The 24,693-nt window shown below is 50.2% G+C and overlaps 1 protein-coding gene across 2 annotated transcripts; it reads right to left on the bottom strand.

The window, feature by feature from the left end:
• Positions 1–18,517: 18,517 nt before the first annotated feature.
• IRF2BP2 (interferon regulatory factor 2 binding protein 2) lies at positions 18,518–24,459 on the bottom strand. 2 transcript variants are annotated; one of them, XM_081296949.1, is made up of 2 exons: positions 22,651–24,459; positions 18,518–22,075 (listed from the first exon to the last, which is right to left on the bottom strand). In XM_081296949.1, the coding sequence occupies exons 1-2, from the start codon at positions 24,437–24,439 to the stop codon at positions 21,360–21,362; spliced, it is 2,505 nt and encodes an 834-aa protein (XP_081153075.1). In that variant the 5' UTR covers positions 24,440–24,459; the 3' UTR covers positions 18,518–21,359. The 2 variants fall into 2 exon arrangements, with proteins under 2 accessions (XP_081153075.1, XP_081153076.1); XM_081296950.1 differs by having other exon boundaries at positions 22,699–24,459.
• Positions 24,460–24,693: the final 234 nt, after the last annotated feature.

The raw sequence follows: 24,693 nt of genomic DNA, 5'->3' as shown, positions 1-24,693 counted from the left end.
CACTTCTCACTCCTGTGATCTCAGGAAAGTTTATTTGATATCTTATCTTACCCCTCGTGCTCTGCAGAATGATCTTCAAACATTTAAATTCCATGACACAGTGGTAACCACCTGGCCCCTGAGCCTGTGTGTGTGTGTGTGTGTGTGTGTGTGTGTGTGTGTGTGTGCTGTGATAGGAGGAGCTGGGCAGGAGATCAGAGGGACCAGGCTAGTAAGCTGTGTTCCCAAACATGGGCCGGGCCTCAGTTCTGACGTGGACACAACTCTGTGGGGCCAGAGGAGCCAGTGGTGATGTCTTCAGCCAGGATTCCCTTTCACCTACTGCAAACAGGGTGCAAAAATATCTCCTGCGGGCATCTTTCCCAAAAAGCAGAGGAGCTTCACCATCCAGGGAAACACTGTCTATTTAAATAAAAGCACAGCAGGGGAGGAGGGTCAGACTCCCCAAGGGGGGTCAGGGGCAGGGCCAAATTGCCTTTGGGAACCTGGAGGGAAAGGGTGACATCTCACGTCCCCCATGGGGGACACTGACCAAGGGAGATGAGCTCCCCAGGAGGAGGCCAGGAGGCCCAGCTGCGGCCCAGCAGTTGGCACCCTGCCCTGCACAGAGCAGGACCCTCCCCCGCCAGAGTCCTCTGCCCCTCCCACTTCCTGCCACCGCCACCAGGGCACCTTGTCCACTCCTCAGCCAGCCTTATTTTCAAGCTACCCAAAAATAACAACATTTGATACAAGGGCTCTGAAGGATTTGGCTGGGGTCGAGTTTCCAAATTCTTGACTCAAGTATTGTAAATGAGAACTATTTTTTTTTTCAGTCAGGCTATTTTTTCCCTCCCTTTTTCCTCCTCTTGAGATGTTGGGAGAACCCCAACCAAGGGATCAGTGCTTAATGGGTCACAGGGTATAAATAGTGGTGTTGAGACATAACACAAGGCTCTTTGTACTATCATGCAACCAAACCTAAAAAAAGCTTGCAAACAGAGCAGCTAACAGCCTGGCCAGGCCGGCGGGGGCGTCCGGCGGGGCTGAGCACAAGCCGCCTGCTGTATTTGTCCACCCCAGCATTCCACTGCAGATATCTATTTACAGCTTTGCCCTGGGCACAGGATACCCTATTCATTAGATATGTGCTCAGAAAAATCCATTCCGTGGATGCTTGTGTGCTGCTGGTCGCTCCTGGACATGAAGGCGACCAGTGAGGGCAGCGAGGAAGTGTGCATCTGGGGCTCTGGGTCTGTACATCCCTTTTGCCCTGTCCTCACTGTCCCTCTGGACACTGCAAAGCAAGCTCTGTCTTCCCATCTGTCAAATGGCGACATCTGAGCCATCTGCGGAGGTAGGCTCTCAGCACAAGTGGTGCTGTTTGGGAATTCAGACCAGGTGTCCAGAGGCTTATTATCCTAATTTAACTACATTTCCATCCTGGGGTCAGTCCCTTAATGAGGTTTAATGGGATAACCCAAAGTATGAATTTGCTACCAGTCATTGTATTTGAGATGCTAGGGATCACATGTGTTTCTGGGTGGGTGAGCCCTGGGTGTTATCGTGAGGAATGCCAATTTCTATGTGACAGAGACATTTATAGGCCCTCAGAGAAGGAATGTTACCTTGCTCGAAGGAACCAGGCTATGGGGCATGTGACTTAGTGGGTGACAAGTACAATGATTTCCAGAATTCCGTGGCCCAGAATTTCTGCTGGCTATAAGAACTGGGGTTTTAGAAGAGGAAAGTTCAGGTTACAAGCCTGCAGGGCAGGAACATGAACTCAGTGCTGGCAGTGCACCCAGGCACTCAGGGGTGGGCCAGGATGCTGGCCATTCAGCGTCCTGTTTAAATTCTGAGCCTGTAAAGGGGGAAAAAAAGTTGGAAGGGTTCTGTTACCTTTTGGAAAGTGCAAAATAAAATCTCCTTTGGCAAAGAGCCTCCTTCTTTTGTGGGCTCTGCTCAGGGCTCCTTGGGCAGGACTCGCCCCCAGTCACCAAGCCACACCGCCTCAGCTGCCTGGGCATCCATCTTCCATGGTGTGCCTGTGTGTCAGATGGAGCTTGAAGGAATGCATTCCTCCTCGAGTTGCTGGATTAGCTGGAAAATGAGTAGGAGGACTGAGCAGGGAGGTCACCGGTGCTGTGGCCTCTTCAGGGCTGTGAAGTTGCCTCCAATGGCTCTACCTGTAAATGGGGTTCGGGTTTCAGCGGCTGATACCCGGGTTAGACTCCCAGGGGAGAGAAGCAAGAGGGTCCCAGCAGCACTGGTTCGCCCTGGAACCCCATGGAGCACAGAAATACCCACATTCTTCCTAATACCAGAGTCTAAACTGAGCATTTACTGGGGAGCCATCTAGTACCAAGCGCTCCATAGGTTACTTCATCTGACATGCATAATGTCCCTGGGAGACTGGTGCTCTCTCCTGCCGAACCTTCAAAGGGAGCAGGCTTAGGAAATCAGAGGCTGAAGGGTGAATGATGTTGTGGAGGCAGAACTGGAACCCAGATTTTTCTGATGCCCAAGCCGGGACTGTGAACAGCCTTGCTGGACTGCATTCCTCCTCAACATACACCGAACAGTGCCTCTGGCTAGGCTTTGGGATATCTCCAGAGCAGAAGTCAGGAGAAGCTTCAGGGAGGAAATGTCAATGTGTAGTACAAAGCTGAGAACTGGCCGAGGAGAGGCCTGTTGCCCCTGGCTCTTCTTCAGGCTGGTGAGTGCCCAGCAGGAAAAGCAGACATCTGAGTAGAGAGAAGGCCAAGCCTCCTCCCCAGGGCCCCAGGCCAGCCCTCCTCACTGGGCCTTCCTGGCCTCTGCTCCCCTGCACCAGCCTGGGGCAGTGGGAGGTGGAGCAGCTGGGGAGCTCCTCAGCCTGTGTGGTGCTTCAAAAGAAGGACCTGGCTTAGAGCTTACCCCCTTCCAGGGGAGCTCTGTGCTTGCGTCTGGACTGTTCAGTGGAATAGACCACTGGAAAGAAAAATCTGCATTTCATAACATTACTGAATGCCCGTGAAATCGTGTTAGAAGTATCCTGATTGGTGAAGATAAAAACACACTGGTTTTCTTCTGCTCCACTTATCCATCTCTGTATTTAAAAGGCCCGTGCTCTGGCTTAGACCAGCAGGCTGCACAGGAACTCTTCTTAGATTTGCTGATAACTTGAACTTTGAACAGGAATTTCTAGCTTTTCACCTGTCATCCTCTGTTTTTGCCGCTTCTGCCAAGAGTTCCAGAGGGACAAATTCTTTACCCTCTTCAGCCCCAATTTAACACAGTGTCCTTGGATTGTTTCACGCAAATATCCCAAGTGGCTACTTTGAATGGTTTCCCTAGAGTGACTTCTCCTGCCCTCAGCTCTGAAAGCCCATGGGCCTGTGCCTCCACCTTGGGTGGGGAGCTGCTTGAGGACCTGGCCATGTCTTATCCTTTGGCCTTGGCACCCAGCACAGTGCCTGACACACTTGAACGGTCAAGGCACACATTGGATTCGTGAGCCAGAGGAGGGATGAAGGAGCAAGTGTTGCTGGTGTGGCACAAACACGAGGGTGGACCCACATGCTGGGTGACCAAGGACCATCCCTGTGCATGTCCTAGGCACTGAGGGGGTTTCAGCTTGGGTCCTTTCCATGAGCTCTAGGCTGTGTCCCTGTGTTCATCTTGCATCTTCTGTCTGGATGCCCTGATCTTCGCCCAGCACTCCTTGGCTTCAGCTCACTTGAGCCAAACTGAACCGTCTCCATCAGATGCTCTTCGGGATCATCCACGAACATCCTTGTCTAGCCCGGGGTGTGGGGCTGGGAGGGAAGTTCTCTCTTCTGCATGAGGCCTGTGATGAGGAACACCAAGAAAGGCTTATATGCTTATCTGGGCTTCTCGTCTCCTCCTAGACTGCTTTCTCCTGAATGCCCATTTGCTAGCATCAACACTGCCTTCCCCCACGGCCTGAAGCAGGTTGACCTCAGAGCCTATCAACCTCTTTGAAGCATCTCACCCACTGACTCCTCTCAGAACTGGATCAATTTACGGTCTGCCAGCGACCTTAACCCTACACACCTCTTCTTCCAGCCTCTATTAAGACATCTACCAGGCGGCTTCCTCATGAGCCGCTGCATTCCTGACCCCTCCTCATGCACCAGTCTCTGGGCCCTGGAAGCCCACCTTGCACTATTTATTCAAATTTTATTTCCCATCACTTCTCAGAAATGATCCCCCAGTTATGTGTCACCGGTGCTCCTTCTTGGTCCCCACACCTATGATGCTGCTGGCAGCTGCCCCTGCCATTGTCTCTTGTGCCCTCTTTGGTGTTCCTCACTGAGTCTGACTTCTCCCTCTCCTCCTTCTGCTCTCCTCTCTGAACTACCATGCACTCCGCATCTGAGCCCTCCTCTGCACCTTTTGGTGTGCCATCTTAAATAGGACCCATCACTTAGTATATCATTCACTGACATTTCCAAGTGGATTCTAAGCTCTTTGAAAACAGGTTCTGACTCCCATCTTGTGCTTTCTACAGTACCTGCCAGAGGCGAAGAACTTACAGAAATCCAGTGACTTTTTGTGCTCATGATTGGCTGGCCTGTTCTGGTGGAAGCTGGGCAAAGCTTCAGTTCAGCAATGTTGTACATACTTCACTTGGGAAAATTGGGCTTGCAACAAGGTCCTTGTTTGTGCTGGCTGCTGCTGGGACTCTGGTTCTGTTCTCCCTTCTTCTCTGGCTTTTTCCCCCTCATGACCATCAATGCTCTCTTGTGGCCCAGTCCATTTTCTGCAGGCTACAAGACTGCTAGGTCTCAAAAAATAATGGTAATCTAAAGTCCCCAGTGCTTCACATAGCATGCACATCATCAATGTTTGTCAAATTAATTAATTCAAGAAACATCTGGTATCTAGAATCCTTAAGATCCCATAGCATTTGAGCCAGGTACCTATTTCTCTGCCCTTAGCTCCTGAACTATGGCCTTGTGATGGTTCCACCCTGCAAGTGCCACATCCATACCTTTCTCTGCTTCCCCTCCTCCTTCTATCTCCATGATGCTGAATCTAATCTTTTCGTATCCTCTTCAAAGCGATTATTTCACTTTCAAAGCATCTTTTAAAAAAAAGTTCCACGATTATTAATTGCAATTATTGGACATCATCATATTTGCTATAGCAAGAGGTAATCCACAGAGATTAATCAGTGTGAAATGTGTAATTTATAAAATGACCTCTACATACCCTAAGATAAAAAAAATTAACACATTAATAAGAGATGAGATTGCTGGTACATTTGTTATTAGGCTCTCCCAAGGTCTTTGCATATATTTCTAAAAATCACTTTGCTTCCTGTATAGGAGTTGCAGATTCAAGGTGTGTGTGATCATTGATATCGCCCCTGAAGCATGCTGTGCTGGCTTTGAGCTTGGCCTGATCCACCACGGGGCTGTCCATAGAAGTCAGACAGCATAGCCAGGTGCCAGACCTCTGCTTATTATGGAATCACATTGCTGCATGCCCCCAGGGAGCAGAGGACCTACACCAGTTTCCCTCCAGGAAACTCAAACCAAAAATTCCGTTGATTATGTAGGTCCACGCACAGTGTGTGTTTAAAAGCTGATAATTTATGTTTTCTTTGTGAGTGCAGTTCCACATTTTATTCAACATAGCAATCGCTGCAATTGATTCATAAAAGCAAAATTGCCTAATCAATGGACTACAAGGATAGTCACTGTGAGTATGAATTTTTTCCTCCTCTAACAATCCCAAGCTAATCATTTCAGCTCTTCTGGCTCGTTTTCCTGATTAAACCAGAGAAATAAAGACAGCAGCAACATGTGACTCCCACGTTAGCGAACCAAGCGTGAAGAATGAGGATCAACCAGTCCGCAGCGCGGGGGCTGGGGGATTTGGAGAATCCATTCCCTGGCACGTCGTAACTAATATTTCTGTACTGTGGGGCCAAAAAAGTTATTTTCAAGTCTTGGGAAAAGTAGTAAAAAGAAGATGGGATTTGAGTTAGACAGCTTCAAACAAGTCCCTTGACATTTTTTGCCTTAATTTTCTGCTCCATGAAAGGGCTTCTCACTGGCTGTGAGAAGCACCCAACTCCCCAAGAAAGGCCAGATTTTAAGCATGCAGCGCCCTTATGCTGGGCAGGAGGACTTTTGTTCTTGCTCGGTGTGGATTTGTGCTGGGTAACAGCATCCCCGCTTCATTCCCTCAGTGTTGTGTCCCAAACACTTCTCTCCCTACCTCAGAATGACACTCCAGCAACAGAACAGCTCTGTGGATTTCTTTTGTCATTTTCCTTGGGTCCGACTGTCTGCTCAGAGAGCAGAGGGTCCTGGCTGTCCAGTGACTGATGGGAACGTGATGTGCATGCCAAGCCTCGCTGGCATCCCGCACCCTGAGAAGAGCACTCGTGTGCTTTCCAGCCAGGGTGCATGGCCTCCCCCACTGGCATCCTGTGTGGCAGGCCTGGACCCAAAACTGCCATGGCAGTATGGTAAGGAGGGAGGCTGCCCAGACAGGGAGGGGTGGTGGAAGCTTTACAGCTTGTTAGGATATGAGTCCTGCCACCTCCGTTGTTGTTTTTTAAACAAAACAAAATTACAGATCAGAATCTTAGAGACAACCCCCTCCTCAGGGCTGCCTGGACATGTCTCCAAGCCACCTTCCACCTTCATTCTTTGTCCCTGCCAAGCCAACCCCATCAGAACTATGTGAATCACTCTGCTTAGAATGACTCCCAGTGGCATCCCCACTCCCACAGCTGTGAAGCCAGTTGCTGCAAGCTCAGTCCTGTCGAGGGGATCACTCCCTAGTCATGAAGGGAGGGGCAAATAGACCAGGGACCAGCAGGTCTGGAGGGAGTGCCCGTCTCCCAGCCACCTTCTGCAGCTCCACAGGGCTTGCTGCCCTGGCACCCAAACAGGAAGCACCTTCCTGCAGCTCCTTGTCCTCCCCTGAGATGTGGTCCCTGCTTCTGGCCTCCAGCAGGTACCATGTGCATGGGCTGCAGCCTTGGGAGTTCCTCTGGGTTTGGGGAAGGCGGTAGCTCTCCTTTGGAGGCTAAAAGGAGTACTATGCTTCTCTCCTGGCATCTGGTCCCCCCTCAGCCACTGCAGAGGCCACCTGCTTTGGTGAGATTGATCCCACTTGGGGAAGACCCCTAACTAGGTGCCATCAGGACAATCCCATCTCCTTGTCCTGGGATTGGCTAGACATGGGCAGATTTGAACCAATCACAGTGCACTATCCTCTTGGTCATAGTGATAATGTCAAACTGAGCCAATCAGAGAGAAGCAGTGCTCTCTCCAGCTCTAGAAGCTTGCTCTCTGCTCTCCTTCCTTCTGATTATGAAGGAGGAAGTATGTCAACCATCCAGGGACCCCAAGGGCAGCCCACCTGCAGAAAACAACTGCACAGGGGAGGAGGAGCCAAGAGAGCTGAAGTTGAGCCTGAGTGGGTGAGACCTAAGGCTGGCCTTACATTTTTCAGTTCCAGAAACCATTAAGTCCCTTCATAAGTAAGCCTCCTGGGTAGGATATCCTGTGACTGCCTTTGAAAGCACCACGATCATAGAGGTGTTGTGGTCTGGGAGGCCAGGAGAGGAGGAAAAGAAAATTTGAGAAGTAGCCATGATAGTTAATCTTATGTATCAACTTGCTTGGGCTATGGTGCCCAGCTTTTTAATAAGACACCAACCTAGATGTTTTTGCAAAGGCATTTTGTAGACACACTAATGTTAATATTTAATGTTAGTATTAGAAAGCAGATTACTCTCCATTGTGTGAGTAGGCCTCATCTAGTCAGATGAAGTCTTTAGGATCGGAGATGAAGCTCTCCTGAAGAAGGAATGGAGCCTTGAGATTGCAGCCTTCTTAGAAGCCCAGCCCATGTGCCCAGGCTGAAGGTTTCCCACTCATGACTACAGCATACCATCTTTAATGAAATTATAGCTGGCCACACTGCTCTACAGATTTTGGATTTGTCACCCACCATGATTGTGTAAGTCAAATACTCAAAGTAAATCTCTCTACATGTCCTATTGTTTCTCTGGAGAACCCTAGTTTGGTGATATCCCTAGGATGGGACAGGCACTGGTTCTGATGAGGAGGACTGAAGTCCAATCTGGGAGGTAATGATGGGGAAGGGGCACAGCATCCTGAGCTCTGAGTCTTGGGTGCTGTCCACACCATGGTGGGTACCATGGAATCCAGGATGAAGCAGGAGAGTCAACAAGCAGATTTGTCAGTGTGGCAGTAGAGGACTAGGGCAGAACACCATCCTCTAGGAAACAGGAAGGAAAGCAGGCAAGTAGCAGTGTCCTCACCCCTGGACTGGGGCTTGAGTGTGATCCCCTGTTCCAAAGAGACCTGGGGTGGAGGCAACCACATGGAACATGGGCAGGGCTGAGGCAGAGCCCAGCTCCTGGACGTGGTTAGCATAGGTCAAGAGAAGAGCTGAGATCAGGGGCTGTGAAGCTACCTAGAAGCCTCCCAAGGGCAATTGTCCTGAGGATGGGGTGCAGGGAAGCCTCAGGGAGTCACATAGGATTACCAAAGCGCGGACAATCCTGGAGTCGAGAGGCATTCAGAAGTTCCTTCCTCATATCTGGATTGGTCTAGGGACTGGACTTCAGATGCACCTTCATGCTGGGTCCAAGAGCTGGGGGCAGAGAGTTTTAGTGCCTGTCCTCCTGGTACCCATCCCGCATGACTTCTGGTGCCTATCCCCTATTACTTCTCCTTTGGTAGGAGGACACCTGCCCAATGCCTCTGTGGCATCCTATAAATGTATTCGTTATGGGTTCAAGAAAAAAGAATCAAGGAGGCAGCAGCTCCTGTGCTGACAGTGACATGAACACTTGAGGACATGCTGAAGGAGCTTCCATTTGCAGAGGTCCCACTCACACCTCATGCATCTCAGTGGCAGAGTCGCTTCCATCCCTTGGTGGGTGCACCCAAAGGAAGCAGCCTTTTCTGTTTCTGTGTTCAGACCCCCCTGTGTGTCTCATGGCCTTTCCCTGGGGACAAGAGTGAAGGACAGCTCTTCTCACAGGTTCTCCCAGCCTTGCCAAGAGGAAAGCTGCAGCTTTTCCTGGCACCTTAGACCTCCTGGCTCCTGCTGTGTCCTTGTGGCAAATCCAAGCAAAGCATTTGTGCAGGGTGGTGCAGAACTGTGACCCAGTGCCTTAGAACTGCACCAGAGCCACAAGGACCAGCTCAGGCCCAGGAGGGGCAGTCTTGAGTTCTGTACAGACAGTCCAAGAAGAGCTGACTGGACAGGTGACCTGGGGTTGGTCTTCACGTTCTTGTAAATTAACTGTGAGGAGGAGTGAGTCTAACCTCACACTAAATTGGGGGTGGAAAACCCCAAATAAATGGTGAAAGGCAGATTTTTTTTTTTTTAGTTGAAGATGGAGACAATACCTTTATTTATTTATTTTTTGTGTGGTGCTGAGGATCCAACTCAGGGCTCACACATGCGAGGCAAGTGCTCCACCACTGAGTCCAGCCCCAGCCTGAAAGTCAGCATTTCCATGTCGCTTTAGAGCTTGCAGCGCATGCTCCCGACCTGCGCTCACACCCTTGTGCTGTGGACATGGGCACCCTCCACACCCGAGCTGTGCTGAGACACATACCTCTGGGTGATTCTCAGGAAGACTGGACTTGGCCCGGCTACTCGGCAGCCAGCGCAGGATGAGCACCAGAGTGAGCACCCTTAGACTCCTCCGGTCCTGCCTCTCTTGGCTCCTAGAACAAGGTGCCACTTCTTTGTTCTCGTCCCTGGGGCCAAAAAGGAACCAGAGTTCCCCACAGTAGGGTGGGCTGGAGCCTGGACAGAGCACAGCCACACAGATTTGCAACTGATGCCCAAAGGCTGGGTTTACAGGGCAAGGGTGGGAAGAAAGGGCTGAGGGGAAGTTTCTGTGGAGTGAGGGTTTGCATAGGGAACCCTGAAGTTGGGGGACATTTAAAGGACTGTCAGAAGGACCCATTCGCAGAGGACCTGTGGGGAAGACTTGAGGGTGGGCCTCAGGTGCTCTGTGAGGGGAAGAACTGGGAGGGGAGTCACCCTTCCAGACCTCCTGCTGTGGGATAAATGACAAGACCCAGTGCTCTTGATGCCACAGTCCCAAGTAGACCTTGAGAATAGAGCTGGGATCCGAAGGTAACTGGGTCTTTAACTAAAACACTGTTCTATGCCCACTTAACAGAGTCTTTCCATAAAAGAACTGCTGCTAACCTGCTTCTGAGACCTCCTGGGGAGGTATAGGTGAGCCCTGCCCCCCCCCAGCTGCCTTTCCCCTTCTCCACATTAGGAGAAGGTGGAGGACATACCTGTAGTCCAGCGACCAGAACCCAGCCTCCCCCCAACCCCCACCACCGCTGAGGGCTGAGCCTGAGAAACTCTGTCACCTCTGCACCCATGAGACCCTCCTCCCTCTTGCCTTATCCGAATACCCCCACCAAATGTAAAACCATCTCAGGAAATACCCTCCTCTGCCAGGCTCTGGTGTGGTAGGTCAGCACATGCCTATGACTCCTTCTCCCAGGTCTTCCTGGTCCAAGTTCATTGGCTCACCTGGCTGCACGGTATCCATAGGATCCATCGGCTAGTGTGACTTCCCAAGGCTCCTCATGACCAGCTAACATTTCCAACTGTTAAAATAATATTGTTGTGTTGGCTTAAGCCACTGATTATGTCGTGATTACAGCAACAAGATGCTAACAATACAGGATGGCAAGGAAGACCTGACTGGTAAGGGGACACTTGAGTAAGACCTGAAGGAACTGAGGGAGTGGACCCTGTACCCTGCTATGGCCTGGTATGCTGGAGTGCATCTCCAGCGCCCCATGTGCTGGAAGATTGGTGCTCAGAGGGCAATGTTGGCACATGGTGGGGCTTTTAACAAGGGGATCCCAGGAGTGGGTACTTAGGTCACTGGAGACTCTGCCTTTGGAAGGGATTGAGGCTGACCTTGCAGAGTGAGTTTTTCTTCTGTGGGCAAGTTGTTATAAAATAGCAACCCCAGTCCCACGGTCCCTCTCTGGCTTCCTGTCTCACCATGTGACCTCTCCATCTCACAAGCACTCCATCATCTGCTTCGATTCCATTAGCCAGGTGTGATGCAGCCAGGGAAGGGCCTCAGTGGAGGCCCAACTGATAAGACTGACTGATCTTGGATTCCCAGTCTCTAAAACTAAGCAAAATAAACCCCTTCTTTATAATGTACCCTGCTTCAGGTACTATTCTATAGCAATGGAAAACAGACTAATGAGCACACATTTGGGGAAAGAGCACTCCAGGAAGAGAAAAGCAAATTGTAAAGGTCCTGAGGGAAGATCATGCTCAGCAAGGTCAAGGAATAGCAAAGAAGCCCACAGCCTAAGTGAAGTGAGCATGGACAGGAGCCGTGTCTGCAGGTTGCATGGCCTTGCAGACCAAGTGATGAGCTTGTGTTGGACTCTGCAGGAGACAGAAAGGCACAGAGGAATTTGCATGAAGGACAGCAGGACTAGAACAATGTTTTAAAGGCTTATTTGGCCTCTGAATTTGAAAATGAACTGCAGAGGACAAGACAGAAGCTAGAAGAACACTTAGAAAGCTTCTGCAATACTCCAGACAAGAGATGAAGGTAATGAGATGTGGTTAGCACCTGAGTGCATTTTGAAAGTAGAGCCAAGGGGATTCACTGATGGATTGGATGAGAGGTGTGGAAAAAACGCCCCAGGCAAAGCCCACTCCAAGACCCCGTCCCAAGCAACTGGAAGAGGGGCTTGGCGTTCAGTAAGGTGGAAAATTGAGAGAACATTTGGCGGGAGAAGATCAGGAGTTTGATTACGAATACGCTGTATGAAGTCTGAGATGCCAACTAAGTAGCCAGGTGCAGATGCTGGGTAAGCAACTGGCTGCACAAGTGTGGTGTCTAAGGAGGTGAGAGGAAGGGGAAGTGCAGAGGAGGCTGAGAAGGGGTGGCCAGAGGGGTGGCAGGATGAAGAGTGGCTTCTGGAACCAACTAAAAACACTGTTTTGTCCTGCTTACTCTTATATACCTCTCTGGCTCAGCCCTGAGCCCAGTCCTGGAGGGTGGACTCCCTCTGCACCGTGCAGTATGTGCCCAACATCATGAAAACTGTGCTCCATACCCTTGCTAACTAATCCCCTCAACAACTTGAGATAGGCACCATCCATAACCCATTTCACAGATAATTAAGTTGAGATTAGAACACTGAACACTGAGGTTGGACAGAGGCAGAGGCGGCGTGATGCGGGCAGTGCCACTTGGGCCCGCATTCTTCACAGGCATGTGGGTGGAAATGAGCAGAGCTGGTAAGCATGGGAATGACTGACTGGCCAGATGTGGGTCCCCTTGTGGACCTTCCTATCTAATCACTTGATCCTCCAATATGCTTTCATTTTCCTTCTTAGATGCGTACAATCCCTCTTGTCCCTGAAGAGTTGCAACCTAATTGCAGGAGAGTCCTTAACCCCTCAGCAAATGCACCCACAGCTCAGTCCAGAGGGGCTTTTGTCATTGAAGCCTGGAGTAAATTCCTTCTTGTGCTACAGATTTGTGGCAGACCAACTCTTCATGACTCCTGAAGGCTTAGTCATGACCAATTGGCCCCAGTGCAAAGAGCTGTGGTTTATAAGAAATGACTGTTTTCACTAGGCACAGTGGTGTGCTGTAATCCCAGCTGCTCAGGAGGCTGAAGCAAGAGGATGGCAAGTTCAAGGCTAGCCTGGGCAACTTAGTGAGTCCTGTCAAAAAAATAAAAAAGGCTGAGGATGAAGCTCTGTGGTAGAGCATTGGAGAGGCCCTAGGTTCAATCCCCAGCAGCACCAAAACAAACCAACCCAATATACTTTTCTTTTCTTTTTTTTTAAACAAATACAACAATTTTACTGAAGTCAAAACTCAATGGAAGTGCTTCCCCCATACATTCTCATTGATTCACCGTTTAATCTTTAAAAACACAACACATTCAAACATATTACCAGCTCCCCACTCCCCATTTGCTGCCAGACATACAAATACCACCTTGCTTTTAAAGCCACCAATGGACCAAGATTGGCTTTTTGGTGACTTAAAGGTTAGTTGGCTCTGATTCTTTTGTAAATGCAACTGAGCTGAGAGGGTTTTAAGGAAGATATCTGTATCCTTTAATTTCAGGCTGCATTTTACTTCATTCCCTCCTCCCACCCATCCCCAAAAGCTCTGCATCCCCAAAGGTGAAGACCTTGACCCCTTCTCTGGCATTGAAACCAAATGGACCAAACTCAGACTCCCAGGGGGAGGCCCAGGTTCAGAACCTCTAAACAATGCATCTTTCAGGAGGGCAGCAGGGGGAGCCCTTCTCTCTGGTGTTTCAAAGCCATCTGCCATCACCCCCTTTCACAGACACAGGAGAGCCCATATTAGTGCCACAGGCGCACTGCATCTGCCTACCTGGTGAGCCCTGCATCACCTACCCTGCTTTCTTGTCTAGACACATGAGAAACCTGTAACTGTCCTGGAGTTTCACCAGTTTGACTTCTTAGCCTCGTCTAAGATGAGGATGTGTTTTGCTCTGTTTTTTAAACAACTTCGAGACACAAAAGTTAACTGAATATTCTGAGATGGACACACAAGGCCCCGGACATGTGAAGATTTCCTGGCCTCTATGCCAGGAATTCTGTGCAGGTAGGACAGAGCAGGACCGTTGGGGAGTCTTCATGAGCACCTGCACTTGATCTCTCACCGTTCTCTGCAGGAGCAGAGGCCCTGTGCAGGCACAAGCTGCTGCTTCAAGGCAACAGAGAAAGCCAGAGGAGTCTCCCGCCTGGCCTCGACCTGGCACAGCTGCAGGTTAAAAATGCGAGAAGTGGACTGTTTTGTAGGAAGTTGACCACACGCTCCAATGACTTTGGGGTCTATTATCAGGAAAGGAAAAAAAAAAACTTCGGTGAAGGATGTTTGGTGTAGGTATTCCATACACGTTAGAGCCCTGGCCCCTCCCCACTTCAGATCGCCACCTTCCAGGCCCAGGCTGGTGTTGGATAAGTGCCATTGTAATGTCACTTTTTAAAAACGAAATAGACATTCTAAGTGTTTTTTAAAAATATTATTCCGAGTACTCAATTGAATAGTCAATAAAAATTAGAAGTCAGTAAGGTGGCACCTCAAGGGCCCTATAGTACAGCCATCAGAGAAAAGCATATCTGTTAACTTTAAATGAAGGCTTCTCCATAAAAAGTCAACTTCCTGGTCACTGGTCAGCTTTGTCTGGCAGGGTAGTTCCGGCTGCATAAGCACTTTCCCCTGCGGGACAGGACGGCGCGGCTGCCCCTGCTCCCTGCCCCCGCACGCGCGTGTCCTCCGGCCCGGGCACTCGGCCTGAAGGGAAAGGGAGGCATCTCGATTTCCAAAGGAGGTGACGTTTGGGGCAGCTCTCGCCCGCGCCCCCTCCGGCTGGGCAGACCCACCCGCAGGGCCGGCGCGGCCAGGCCCGGCAGCCCAGGCGCCCGGGAGCGGCCTCGGCCCAGGCTTTGCCTTTATTTGGTGCCTCGCCCGGGACCGTCCGGGCACGCGGCGCGGGGCGCGCGCACATTCCTCCCCGGGGCGGCCACTCCTGCCGCGGCCCGCTAATTATAGCGCCGCAGCTGGCGCGGGCCGCGGGGCGGGCGCCTTCCCCGCTCTCGTTTCCGGGCCGCCGCGCCCTGCCGGGGTCGCGCAGCCCCATGTGCGCGGCGCGGGGCGGCTTCGGGCCGCAGGAAAGTTCTGGAACGGAGAAGGCGGCGCGGTGCAGGCGGCGCTGTACGGTCCCCTGGGGCTCCTCCAGGCCTCACGCAGCAGTGGAGGCCAGGGCACCTCCCCCTTCCTTCCCCTCCGGTAAACACGGCCTGCCCGAGCTGGGGGCTGTCTGCCTTTTAAAAAACGCTTTTCTGAACAACGTTACAAAGTTAAAAGAAAAAAAAAGAAAAAGCAAAAGCTACATTCTGACGATCCTGACCCGGCCCGTATGCTGGCGCTGGTCCCTTATTTGTGTGCAGGTGATACACGGATTTGTGTGCCCAGCAGCCCCTTCTAAGCTGGCTGCATACAGGGCATCATGCATCTGCTGTGGGGAGCACTTTGCACTTTGGACTCCGGATGGAAGTTCTAGGAAGACTTCTTTTGCCCCTGGAAGGAAACTAGCGAGGAGCTAACATGTAGATAAGCGCCTCTGACAGAGCCCCTAGGCCTTTTCTACCTGTGGCTTTGACTGCAAACCTCCTCAGGAGTGGGGCAGGACTCAGTTGTTTAAAGCCTGGAGGGAGGTGCCCCTTGAAGGTGTAAAATTACAGCAGCAACCCATGTGGTGCTTATTAACTTCTCTAATGACCGTGACCCCTGTGAAATTCTGATTTCAGTCATATATGGGATACAATAAATCTTTATCTTTTATCACCCAGAAGACTAATTGAATTGCTATTTGCAGCAGAAATAACAAAATGGGGGTAACAGGTTTCAGCCTGGGTGAAGGCACCCACCAGCCTTTTCCTGTTTTGCTGCTCACAGGTAGACACCAGGCTGGTAGCTCAAGGCAAGCCCTGGCTGCAAGTGCCCCGGAGTGATTCCCACCCAGACAACCCCTATTCAGACACATCTATTTTCTGCAGAACTCTTACTAGTACAGCAGGTATTAAAAAGAATCTCAGGATAAGTGAAGGTAAAGCTCAGGACATTGAAGTTCACTTTTAATAAACTCCATACCTTAAACTGAGATCCTGAGCTCTGTTGATGTGCTGTTTCTAGGTTTTTGTTTTTCCCCTAAGACCTGGCTGTGTGGAGTTCAAAATATTCTATTTGAACCGTCACAAGATGTTCTCCAAATGGCAGAGAAGGGTGCAATGACCTCGATATTTACGTGTGAAGTTGTGACGTGCATGCGTACACAACCTAACCTGACTCACTTGTGGCAGGATGCCTGTCCCCTAATGGGCATCTGCAGGTTAACTGATAGTGAAGTTGCAAACAGCTAAGCAAACGTGGTTAAGTGGCAGACCTACAGATGATGCAACAGTTCCTTTCCCCCAAAATGTAAACTATATTTAGAAATATTCAAATGTGACATTACCCTACACAAGGATGTCTTATCTCAGCATCAAGGGCTCCTGCTGAGCTGCTGGAGGCGGCTTTTTAAAGATGATGCCATCTGACTTGTAAAGCCCATTCAGGGAGAACCAGCATGTTGGTACTCTCAATTTCACCAGGAACCTGTGGCCCAGTCTCCAGTTCTTGTCTGAGGTAGGAGAAAACATCTCCTAGAGGCTTTTTTTTTTTTTTTTTGGTGCTATCTTGAGATACATTTCACTAGTACTGAAGACTCAATGTTCTAGAGTTGTAAAGGTCATCTACTATTTTAAAAGAAATATTTAAATTATATCATGGAAGAAATTGCTTATATACTTGGTCCAATATGGTTGTTTTAATAAGAAAATTTTATCAATTGTTTTTCAAATTCAAAATAAAAGAACTGCTTTTAAGATACAACATCTAAATGGTTCTAAACAATTGTGATTATTTTTGCCCTAAAATACCTTTTTCTGTGGATTGTATGGATCCTTTTATGTTGCTCAGTGCCATGCAGAAACATAATATTCTGTGATAAAAAACAGTGCAAACACAGATTTCATATTCTATAATCCTTTAAAAAATAAAGGAAATCTGTTGTAAATATAGCCTTTTAGGTTATGTTGACAGGGGAGGGGGTAGGTGACACACTAATGGCTTAAAGCAGAATCCACTGTCACAGTTTTTGTTTTTTAGTGGAAGGGATTCAACCCAAAGCTTTGTGTACCTTAAGCACAAGCTCTCCCTGAGATACACCCTGGCTCTGTAAGTTAATTTCTTAATGATAAAAAGGGGTAGTGTGTATTTCCCTAGTCATGAATTTATCTGAGGATTAATAGGGAAATCCACAGATAATCCATAAATCCAGGCATTTTTCCATCTTCCAGTTCTTAAATAATTCACAAATTGTTTGTCTATATTTGTGCCTTTCAAATACATGGAGGGTGATCTGGGCTGTCAGAGGGCCGCAGCACAGGACCTAGACAGCTGCATCTGGACACAGCCTGCTTTCCCTCAGTTTTAAGCCTGTTGCTGTTGACAGAGGGCAGATCAGTGGCACTCAAGGAGTTAACCCCTCCCCCCAGGCCCAGAACCCAGGGATGAGGTGGCTAAATATGTATTCCATTCACTGGGGCCTCTGACCTCCAGCCTGAGGAAAGGCGTGTCTTCTCACACTGTTCCCCAGGAACAAAGGCAGCAAATGAGGGTGACTCAGGACTTCTGGTGGCCTCCATACAACTGAGCGTTTTTTCTGAATGATTTCATGAATCAGGAAGACAAACATTTTACTCTTTGCTAACCAAATAAAACATCTCTAAATCATATGCAAAACAACTTTTGAGTAAAGGACTACTTAAAAGTCTAGAAACTAAAAGGGGCTCTATGCTTTTAACTTTTCCTCCCTTTGGGGAATAAACAAAGACATCTGCCACATCAAGAGTCTGGTTTTTTTCTTTTTTAACTGAATGTGATCATTAAAGTATACCTTTGGGAGGAGCTTTTGAAATTTTAAAAATCACTTCTGCAAGCTGTGCTATTTTGAATTTGACTCAAAAGAAAATTTAGCATTTTTAAGTTAGAAAACAAAAACTGATAGCCTATTTCTTGTAATTACATGAAAAATTCTCAATCTATAACTTATTGAAAATGTAGTTCCTCTAAAACTGCATTAAATGGGCTAATAATGAAAAAAATTATTAAAATATAACGATGGACCCCCATGTCATTGGACCACCTCTAAAAATGTACCCAACTACACATCCACTGTTGCTATTTAATTTAAAACATATATTAAGTCTTTGTACTTCCTAGCTTTAGACTCTTCATAAGTTTCCCGACTTCTTTTCATAGAGAAGTCTGCCAAGCCATTGATCAATAGTCAACGCTGCAACATCCAGGAAACTTCTTACTATATGACAGTAGACAGCGGTTTTAAAATGTGTCTATGCTTTCTGTCTCTTATCTCTGTTTGTAAGTTCAGATTTCAGGATATCAATAGAGCTCACACTTAGTCAGTTCCAAAGCTTTTCAAATGCAGGTTTGCTTTTTCTTCCCATCTTTTTTCCCTTTTGTCTTCAATGTATGTCCTCTGCCTCACCAAAGACTGTTTTATTCCAAAGCTTTCCAAAAAGCAGCCCCAGGTCTGGACAGTCTTTCAATGTGGTAACCACTCCACTGTTGGAGAAGGCTGGCCAGGCTGTCATTGAAAATAAACAAGTGCCTTCAGCTGTACCTTGTACAGCTTTTCACCTGTCCCCTCCCCAGTGGCCCTTTCCCAGTCCCTAGGACTTCTTTTTTCTGTCACCAGTGCCTTTCATCTCCTGTTCTCCTGCAGTTCATCCAACCCCACACTCAGACCCACTCGTGCTCCAGTCACATGGCCATTAGTGATTGACATGAGAGTGCTCCTTTGCTCATTTAAAAAAATTAAAAAAAAGGCCTCAGAAAATGTTCAGTGCTCCCGATTTTATTTTTTATTTAATGCTAAAAGTTAAAGAAAAAAAAAAAGGTACTGTAAATCTGACAAATGACAGAATGTAGGTGATATTTCCATAGCGTGATTTTAAAATATAATGATATCTGAGATTACACTTACTTCAGTTGACATGAATTGCATCATATATAAAAAAAGTATCACCTTCAACTTAAAAAAAAGTAAAGGTTAAAAGGTGGCACACTTTTAAAATACTTGGTGGCCAAGGAAAGGTATATAGTAAAAGTTGTAAACCATGTGTATGTTCTCATAACTTCAAATGTGAGGCCACATGAAAGACAGTACATCTGTTAAATTCTATAAACTGTTAATGAAAAAAGAAGGGGGGGAAGCTTCCAACACCCCATCCGCTTGTATTCTGAGTATTAAAAGCATAGCTGAAATATTAGGATTTGAAATCTGATACTGCCCACGTACAGTAAGTAGCTTTCTGACATTTCTCTCCAGCTGTGGAGAATCTCTACACTGTCATCAGATACAACAAAAGATCAAACCCATGTCCCAGTGTTCACTTTTAACTTGGGGATGCCAGAAAAAGAACCCAGATCAGCACTCCAGCTGCAAGCCTCCTCAAAGGCCTCAGAGGAGAGGAGCCAGGCTCCAGCAGAGCCTGTGTTATAATAGTGGGAAGCTCTGCAGCCTTTTTAAAGCGGGGTCAGTCTCCCCCGTCCACCACCAGCCCAGGCTGCCTCTTCCACAGCTGGAGAGACTTCTCCACTACAGCAGTATGGTTCTTCATCAGTCTCATTGGAGAGCTTATCTGCATTAAGGTTGCAAAACACACAGATAGCCACCACAAATTAGGTCAAATGACTGATCAAGTTGTAACATCTATGAGGTCAAATTCCAGTTTATAATAAAGTGCCTAGAAACATATTTATACAACAGACCATAGTAGCTGAATTCTTCACAAATGTCTTTACGGGCATGTAAAACTGACTTTTTTGCATGTGTACATTCACATAATAGAGACCAGTCTGATCTGAGTCATGGATACACCAAAAAAAAAAAAAAAAAAAAGTATAAGGACAAATGGTTAATCATGCAAGCCTTACTGTAGCACAACAATGACTGTGACGTGGATTCACACAGCACTAGCAATGGGTGCACTCATCAAAATCACCATGAAAAAATACTGTATTTGGTGCAGTATCTGATTTTCAAGTGTTAGTAACTTGATCACTAAAAAACATTTTGAGCAATTTCAAAAAAAGACAAACACAACTAAAAAAAAATCCAAAGTTGGTAATAATCTATATCTTCAAATTAAAACAGAAGCTAGGCTGTGAACAATACATATGAATTTCAGTAGACCTAGAAGCCATGATTCGGCCCAGTTATAAGGCCAAGTTACAAACACCTGAACATAAGGATTTAAAATAGTGTTCTTGTCAATATTAAATCGTAACAGCACAAAAGAAAAACCAGTATGCTGTGAAACAACTATTTCTAATAACTGATGATTTATTGGTTTAAAAAAATCATTTTACTGATGCAAAATAGTGATCAAAAGAAATTAGCTTACAAAAGGCTTCTAAAAATTGTTTGAGAGGTGGGGCCTGCCTATTATGTAAAACCCTCAATTTCTTTAATTTTCACTAGTTTATCATTTTTTTCCAGAACCGTATTATTCACTTGGTATTTCAAACATATGTAAGAAGGAAATTACAGGTTTCCTCCACTCACACTTGGGCCGTCACTGATATGCCCACAGGCAGTCCTGGCAGATCAGGGCTTCACTGTCCTTGTACCATACTGTATTCAGCACTCACTAGAAACGTGTGACAGTATCGACAGCAACAGCACTACAGGTAAATGATAAAAAACAAAACAAAACACAACCAATCCCACAATCTCTAAGTTCTCCTGGACTGCAACTTCTCTGGCAACTTTTGCAGAGGAAACGACCACAGCAATGACACACAGCTCTAGGGTGTTGAACAGATGAAGTGGCGCTGCAGAGCCAGGCTGCTCAAAGACGGCAGTGCCATCTTGCACACGCCACCACCCACCACGCCGATCCATCACTGGAGCTGCATCTTATGTAACCAACTAGCATGCAGCACTGTACTCCTACAACTGATCACGTGGACAGTGAACAGCGGTCAACTTTGCCTCAAGAAAAACACCCCCCCCCCCAAAAAATACCCACAATGCTGAGAATCTCTCAGCAGCACCTCTCAGACAGGCAATGTCTTAAACTGAACTTTAAGAACAAAACAGAGATCCAAAACCTATCTTCCTGCTCCTCCGAGAGGACATGTTTTGGGGTAAACTTGGTGATACTTCCCAGTGGCATGCCCACTTGACAACAGTGCCCCTTTCACTTATTTCCTTTTCTTCTCCACCAAGTGGCCTCTAGCCTGAGAAAGGGGCCAGCAATAAAGGAATAACAGACAGTAAGGCAATCTTACAATGTCAGAAAATGTATTTGGCTTTTTTTTTTTTCGTTTTAAAATAAGTGCATACAAATACAGCTAGAAGCATTTCTGATTTGCCAAGTGCTCTAAAAAAAGCAGCCAAGTCACAGCCTACAAGGACCGGTAACTGTCACCAGGATAATAAAGCACAAAGATATGCTAATAACGTTAACAAAAGAAGAAAATGCCTTTATAAGTACATACCTTTTGTCGTCAAAAAAATATAGAAACACAATGTATTCAAAAAAAATCAAAATTATACAGCCATGTGTATGAAGTCTACATTTCCCTTGTCTTGGATATATATATATGGAGATATATATACAATTCAAGCAGTTTTAGTTAAGGATAACCACTGGGTTTTTCTGAAACCGGAAAGTCACGAGTCTCTCTCCTTTTTCACTTTCACATCTCCAGCAAGGATGGTTGCAATTTCCCCCTGCATAAAGGCCCAGGGGACATTGGAGCCCACCAGAGGGCATTTCTCCCCACTGGGACAATAGACCTCTCCACTAGCTCCCTGCTGTTTGATGCTCTGTCTGGAGCAAGGGAAGCAAAACTTGTGGGAAGGGACTGAAGGGCACTGCACAAAGTGGGTGTCCTCCAGCCGCTCGTGGCAGAGGGTGCAGCACAGGGGGGCGCTGGCTGCCAGAGAGGAGTCCGGGAGGCTGGCAGGGTGCACGGGCTCCAGTCCTCCTGTGCCGCCTGCTCCCTGGCCTCCCACCTCTCGGGGGCCGAGCCTTCTTTGGTTCATAGAGGATGGGGAGGGTGGACTGCTGCTATTCCGCCTGGTGGTGGAGTGGACCTGGTTGGCATCTTTCGAGGCATGACTGCCCCCTGCATTGTCTGCTACTAAGATCAGGGCTGCCATGGGGGACTGGCCATTCTGGGCCGCTTCAGGCGGTGTGGTCCGGTTGGAATGAGGTGAGGCAGTGGGTGGTGGTGGAGACACAAAAGAGGATGTAGGGGTCATGGGGATCTTGAGCCCTTCGGTGGAAGTGGACAGCCACGGCTGGGCCTCTCCATTGATCTTAGGGGGCCCGACTTCACCTTCTGGTTCTGGAGAAGGCTTTCTTTTCCTTGCTGTTCTTGCAACTGGAAAAACAAAGAAATGGAAGGAAAAAAGGATAAGTGAAGGGACACTGAAATACAGCTTTTTTTTTTTTTTTTTTTTTTTTTTGGCTAAAGTGAAACAAAACTTGTTGCAGAATTTCTACTCTCCAAAAGCACACTTTAGTCACACAAGTTATGCATGCAGCTCCAAACACACTTAAGGAGCTTTGAGGCAGCACACCAACCTAAAAGGAAACTAAGGCCCAGGGAATGGCTTGTTCTCACACATGCATGCCTGCACCCAGGACTGAGTTGTACTTGTGACTACTAATGTCCTCGACAGGTTAAAAGGTGACTGGTGCCCTCATGCTCCCATCCAAGAATGTGCTGGGAAAGGAAAACCCCGAGTTCGTGCCTATCAATCAGCCTGGTCTGACTCATCCCTGTTATGCTGCTTCAGCACATGAACACGTTGCCACTAAGCACTGGTTCCGCCTCGGGCAGATCAGGAAGTCGGGTGTTTGTTGTTTCTGAGCTGGGGCAGAACGGTGCACCGAAAGAACCTCCCCCTCTAAGCTCAGCGCCCCTCGACCCCCTCGCTCCACAGCCGCCCCTACCTGCTTTAGACCCGTTGGCCCCGTTGGCCTCGAAACCCAACAACCTGCCTGCAGTCAGGGCCGGCTCCTTCTTGAACTTGCTCTCGAAGGGCCCCGAGTGGCTGTGCTGGTGCAGCGCCAGCAGCGTGTCGCGCACGGTCTTGGGCCTGTTGACCCAGTCTTGCTCTCCGGGCCCGCGGCCTTTGCCCGCTCCCTCGGCGCCCAGCTCGGTGGCGCCCGCCGTGCTCGACAGGCTATCGGCCGGGCCACGGTGCGCAGGCGGCGGCGGCGGCTTCTCCTTGGCTGCCGCCTCGCGGGGCTCGTGCTCCGCGGCCGCGCTGCTAGTCACGGACGCCGGCCGCTTGTGGGCGCCCAGCTCGGCGGGCTGCGCGGAGGCCAGGCCCGTGGCCGCGGCCCCGGACACAGCGGCCAGTGAGGCGGCGGCCCGGCCGCTGAGGCCCAGCGCGGCGGGCAGTGGCGCTGCGGAGCCGTTCATGAGCGGCACCAGGGTGGGCGGCACAGCATGGCCACGCCGCGGGTTCGGGCTCTGGCGGTTCAGCTCGGGGGGCTCCTCCAGCTTGGAGAAACCGTTGGGCACCAGGATGCCGTTCACTGGCGGAGGCTGCGGCGTCGGCGGCTGGGCCAGGCCGGCGGCCGCGCGGCTGCCGAAATCGGAGCCCAGGCGCGGGGCGCGCTCAGCCGCAGCGGTCAGCGGGTAGCGCTCCAGGGCCTGCGGCGCGCGGGGGGCCGCCTCGGGGCCGGCGTGGCTGAGCTGCTGCTGCTGCTGCAGAAGGAGGTCCTTGGCCGAGAGCGGCGGCGGCTTGGCGGCCGAGGGCGCCGCTGCGCCTGGCGGGGAGCGGCCCTCCGGGAAGCAGCCGTGCGCCCGCTTGAGCTGCCGCGCCGTCTCGATGACGAACTCGACGCGGTCGGCGCCCTCGTAGTTTACGCAGCCGCGGCACACGGGCTCGGTGAAGTCCCAGATCATGGCCCACGGCATGCGGGGCAGGTCACACAGGTAGCACGACTGCCGCCGGGACGCGGCCGCCACCGCCACCGCCGCGGCCATGTCCGCGGAGCCCGCGGCGCCGGAGGCGCAGGAGGAGGAGGGGGCGCCGCCGCCCCCCGCAGGCAGCCCGCGCGCCCGCCGCGCCCCCCAACCCCGCGTCTCTCCGACCAGCGGCGGCGGCGGCCGCAGAGGCGGCGGCGGCGGCGGCAGAGCCCGCGAAGGCGCGGCGCCCGCGCGGCGCCCCCGGTGCACGAGGGGCGGCGGGCGCGCGGCGAGGCGCGGCGGGCGCGGCAGCAGGTCCCTACGGGTGGCGGGGCGGCGCGGCGGCGGCGGCGGCTCGGCCGGAGCCGCGGCGGGCCTCCAGACCGGGGCGAAAACGGGGCGCGCGGGCGAGAGCAGCAGGTCGCAGCGGCGGCCGACGGGGGGCGGGGAGGCCGGGGGGCGGGGGACGGGGGGCGGCCGCCGGGGCAGGCTCAGCCCGAGCGGCGGGGCATGCCGCGCGGGGCGGCGTGGAGCTCGGGCGCGGCGCACGCCGCGGACCGCTCCGCCGCTCTGTCCCAGCTCCTGGCGTCGCCGCTCTCCAGCGCCCAGCCCGCTGAGCTCCGCCGCCGCTGCTGCTGCTGCCGCCGCGGCCGCTCCACTTCTACAGACTTGATTCTTCGACAGCCTCGCACGGCGCCTGCGCGGCCCCCTCCCCTCGCGCGCGCACCCGCGCGCGCCCGCCCTCTGCCACCTCCCTTCCCCCGCGCGGGGCCGAAGCTCGGTCTGGACGCGGGCCACCCGCCCCGGGCGGACCTGGAGCATGTGTGCCTTTTTGCTTATCCTGCACTCGCTCCCTGCTCCATTCTCCCAGTCGACCACTCAGGCAGAATCCCCGACCCCCGTGTCCTTTTGGGCTAAATCGTGCTGAAACTGCTTTTACACACAAGTCCACTTTGTTTCGTGTTTTCTGATGGTCTCCTGAGCATGGGCTTTTGGGGTCTTGAGCAGCCCTGCTTGGGCTTTCCTAGGACTCCTAATTTGGCCAGACACGTTGGGTCGTGCGCGCGCACTCAACA

This window comes from Spermophilus citellus (assembly GCF_964194105.1).
Source record: "Spermophilus citellus genome assembly, chromosome: 6".
NCBI lineage: Eukaryota > Metazoa > Chordata > Mammalia > Rodentia > Sciuridae > Spermophilus > Spermophilus citellus.
Note: the sequence above shows the minus strand (reverse complement) of the source record. Positions and strands in the feature narration are given on the sequence as shown.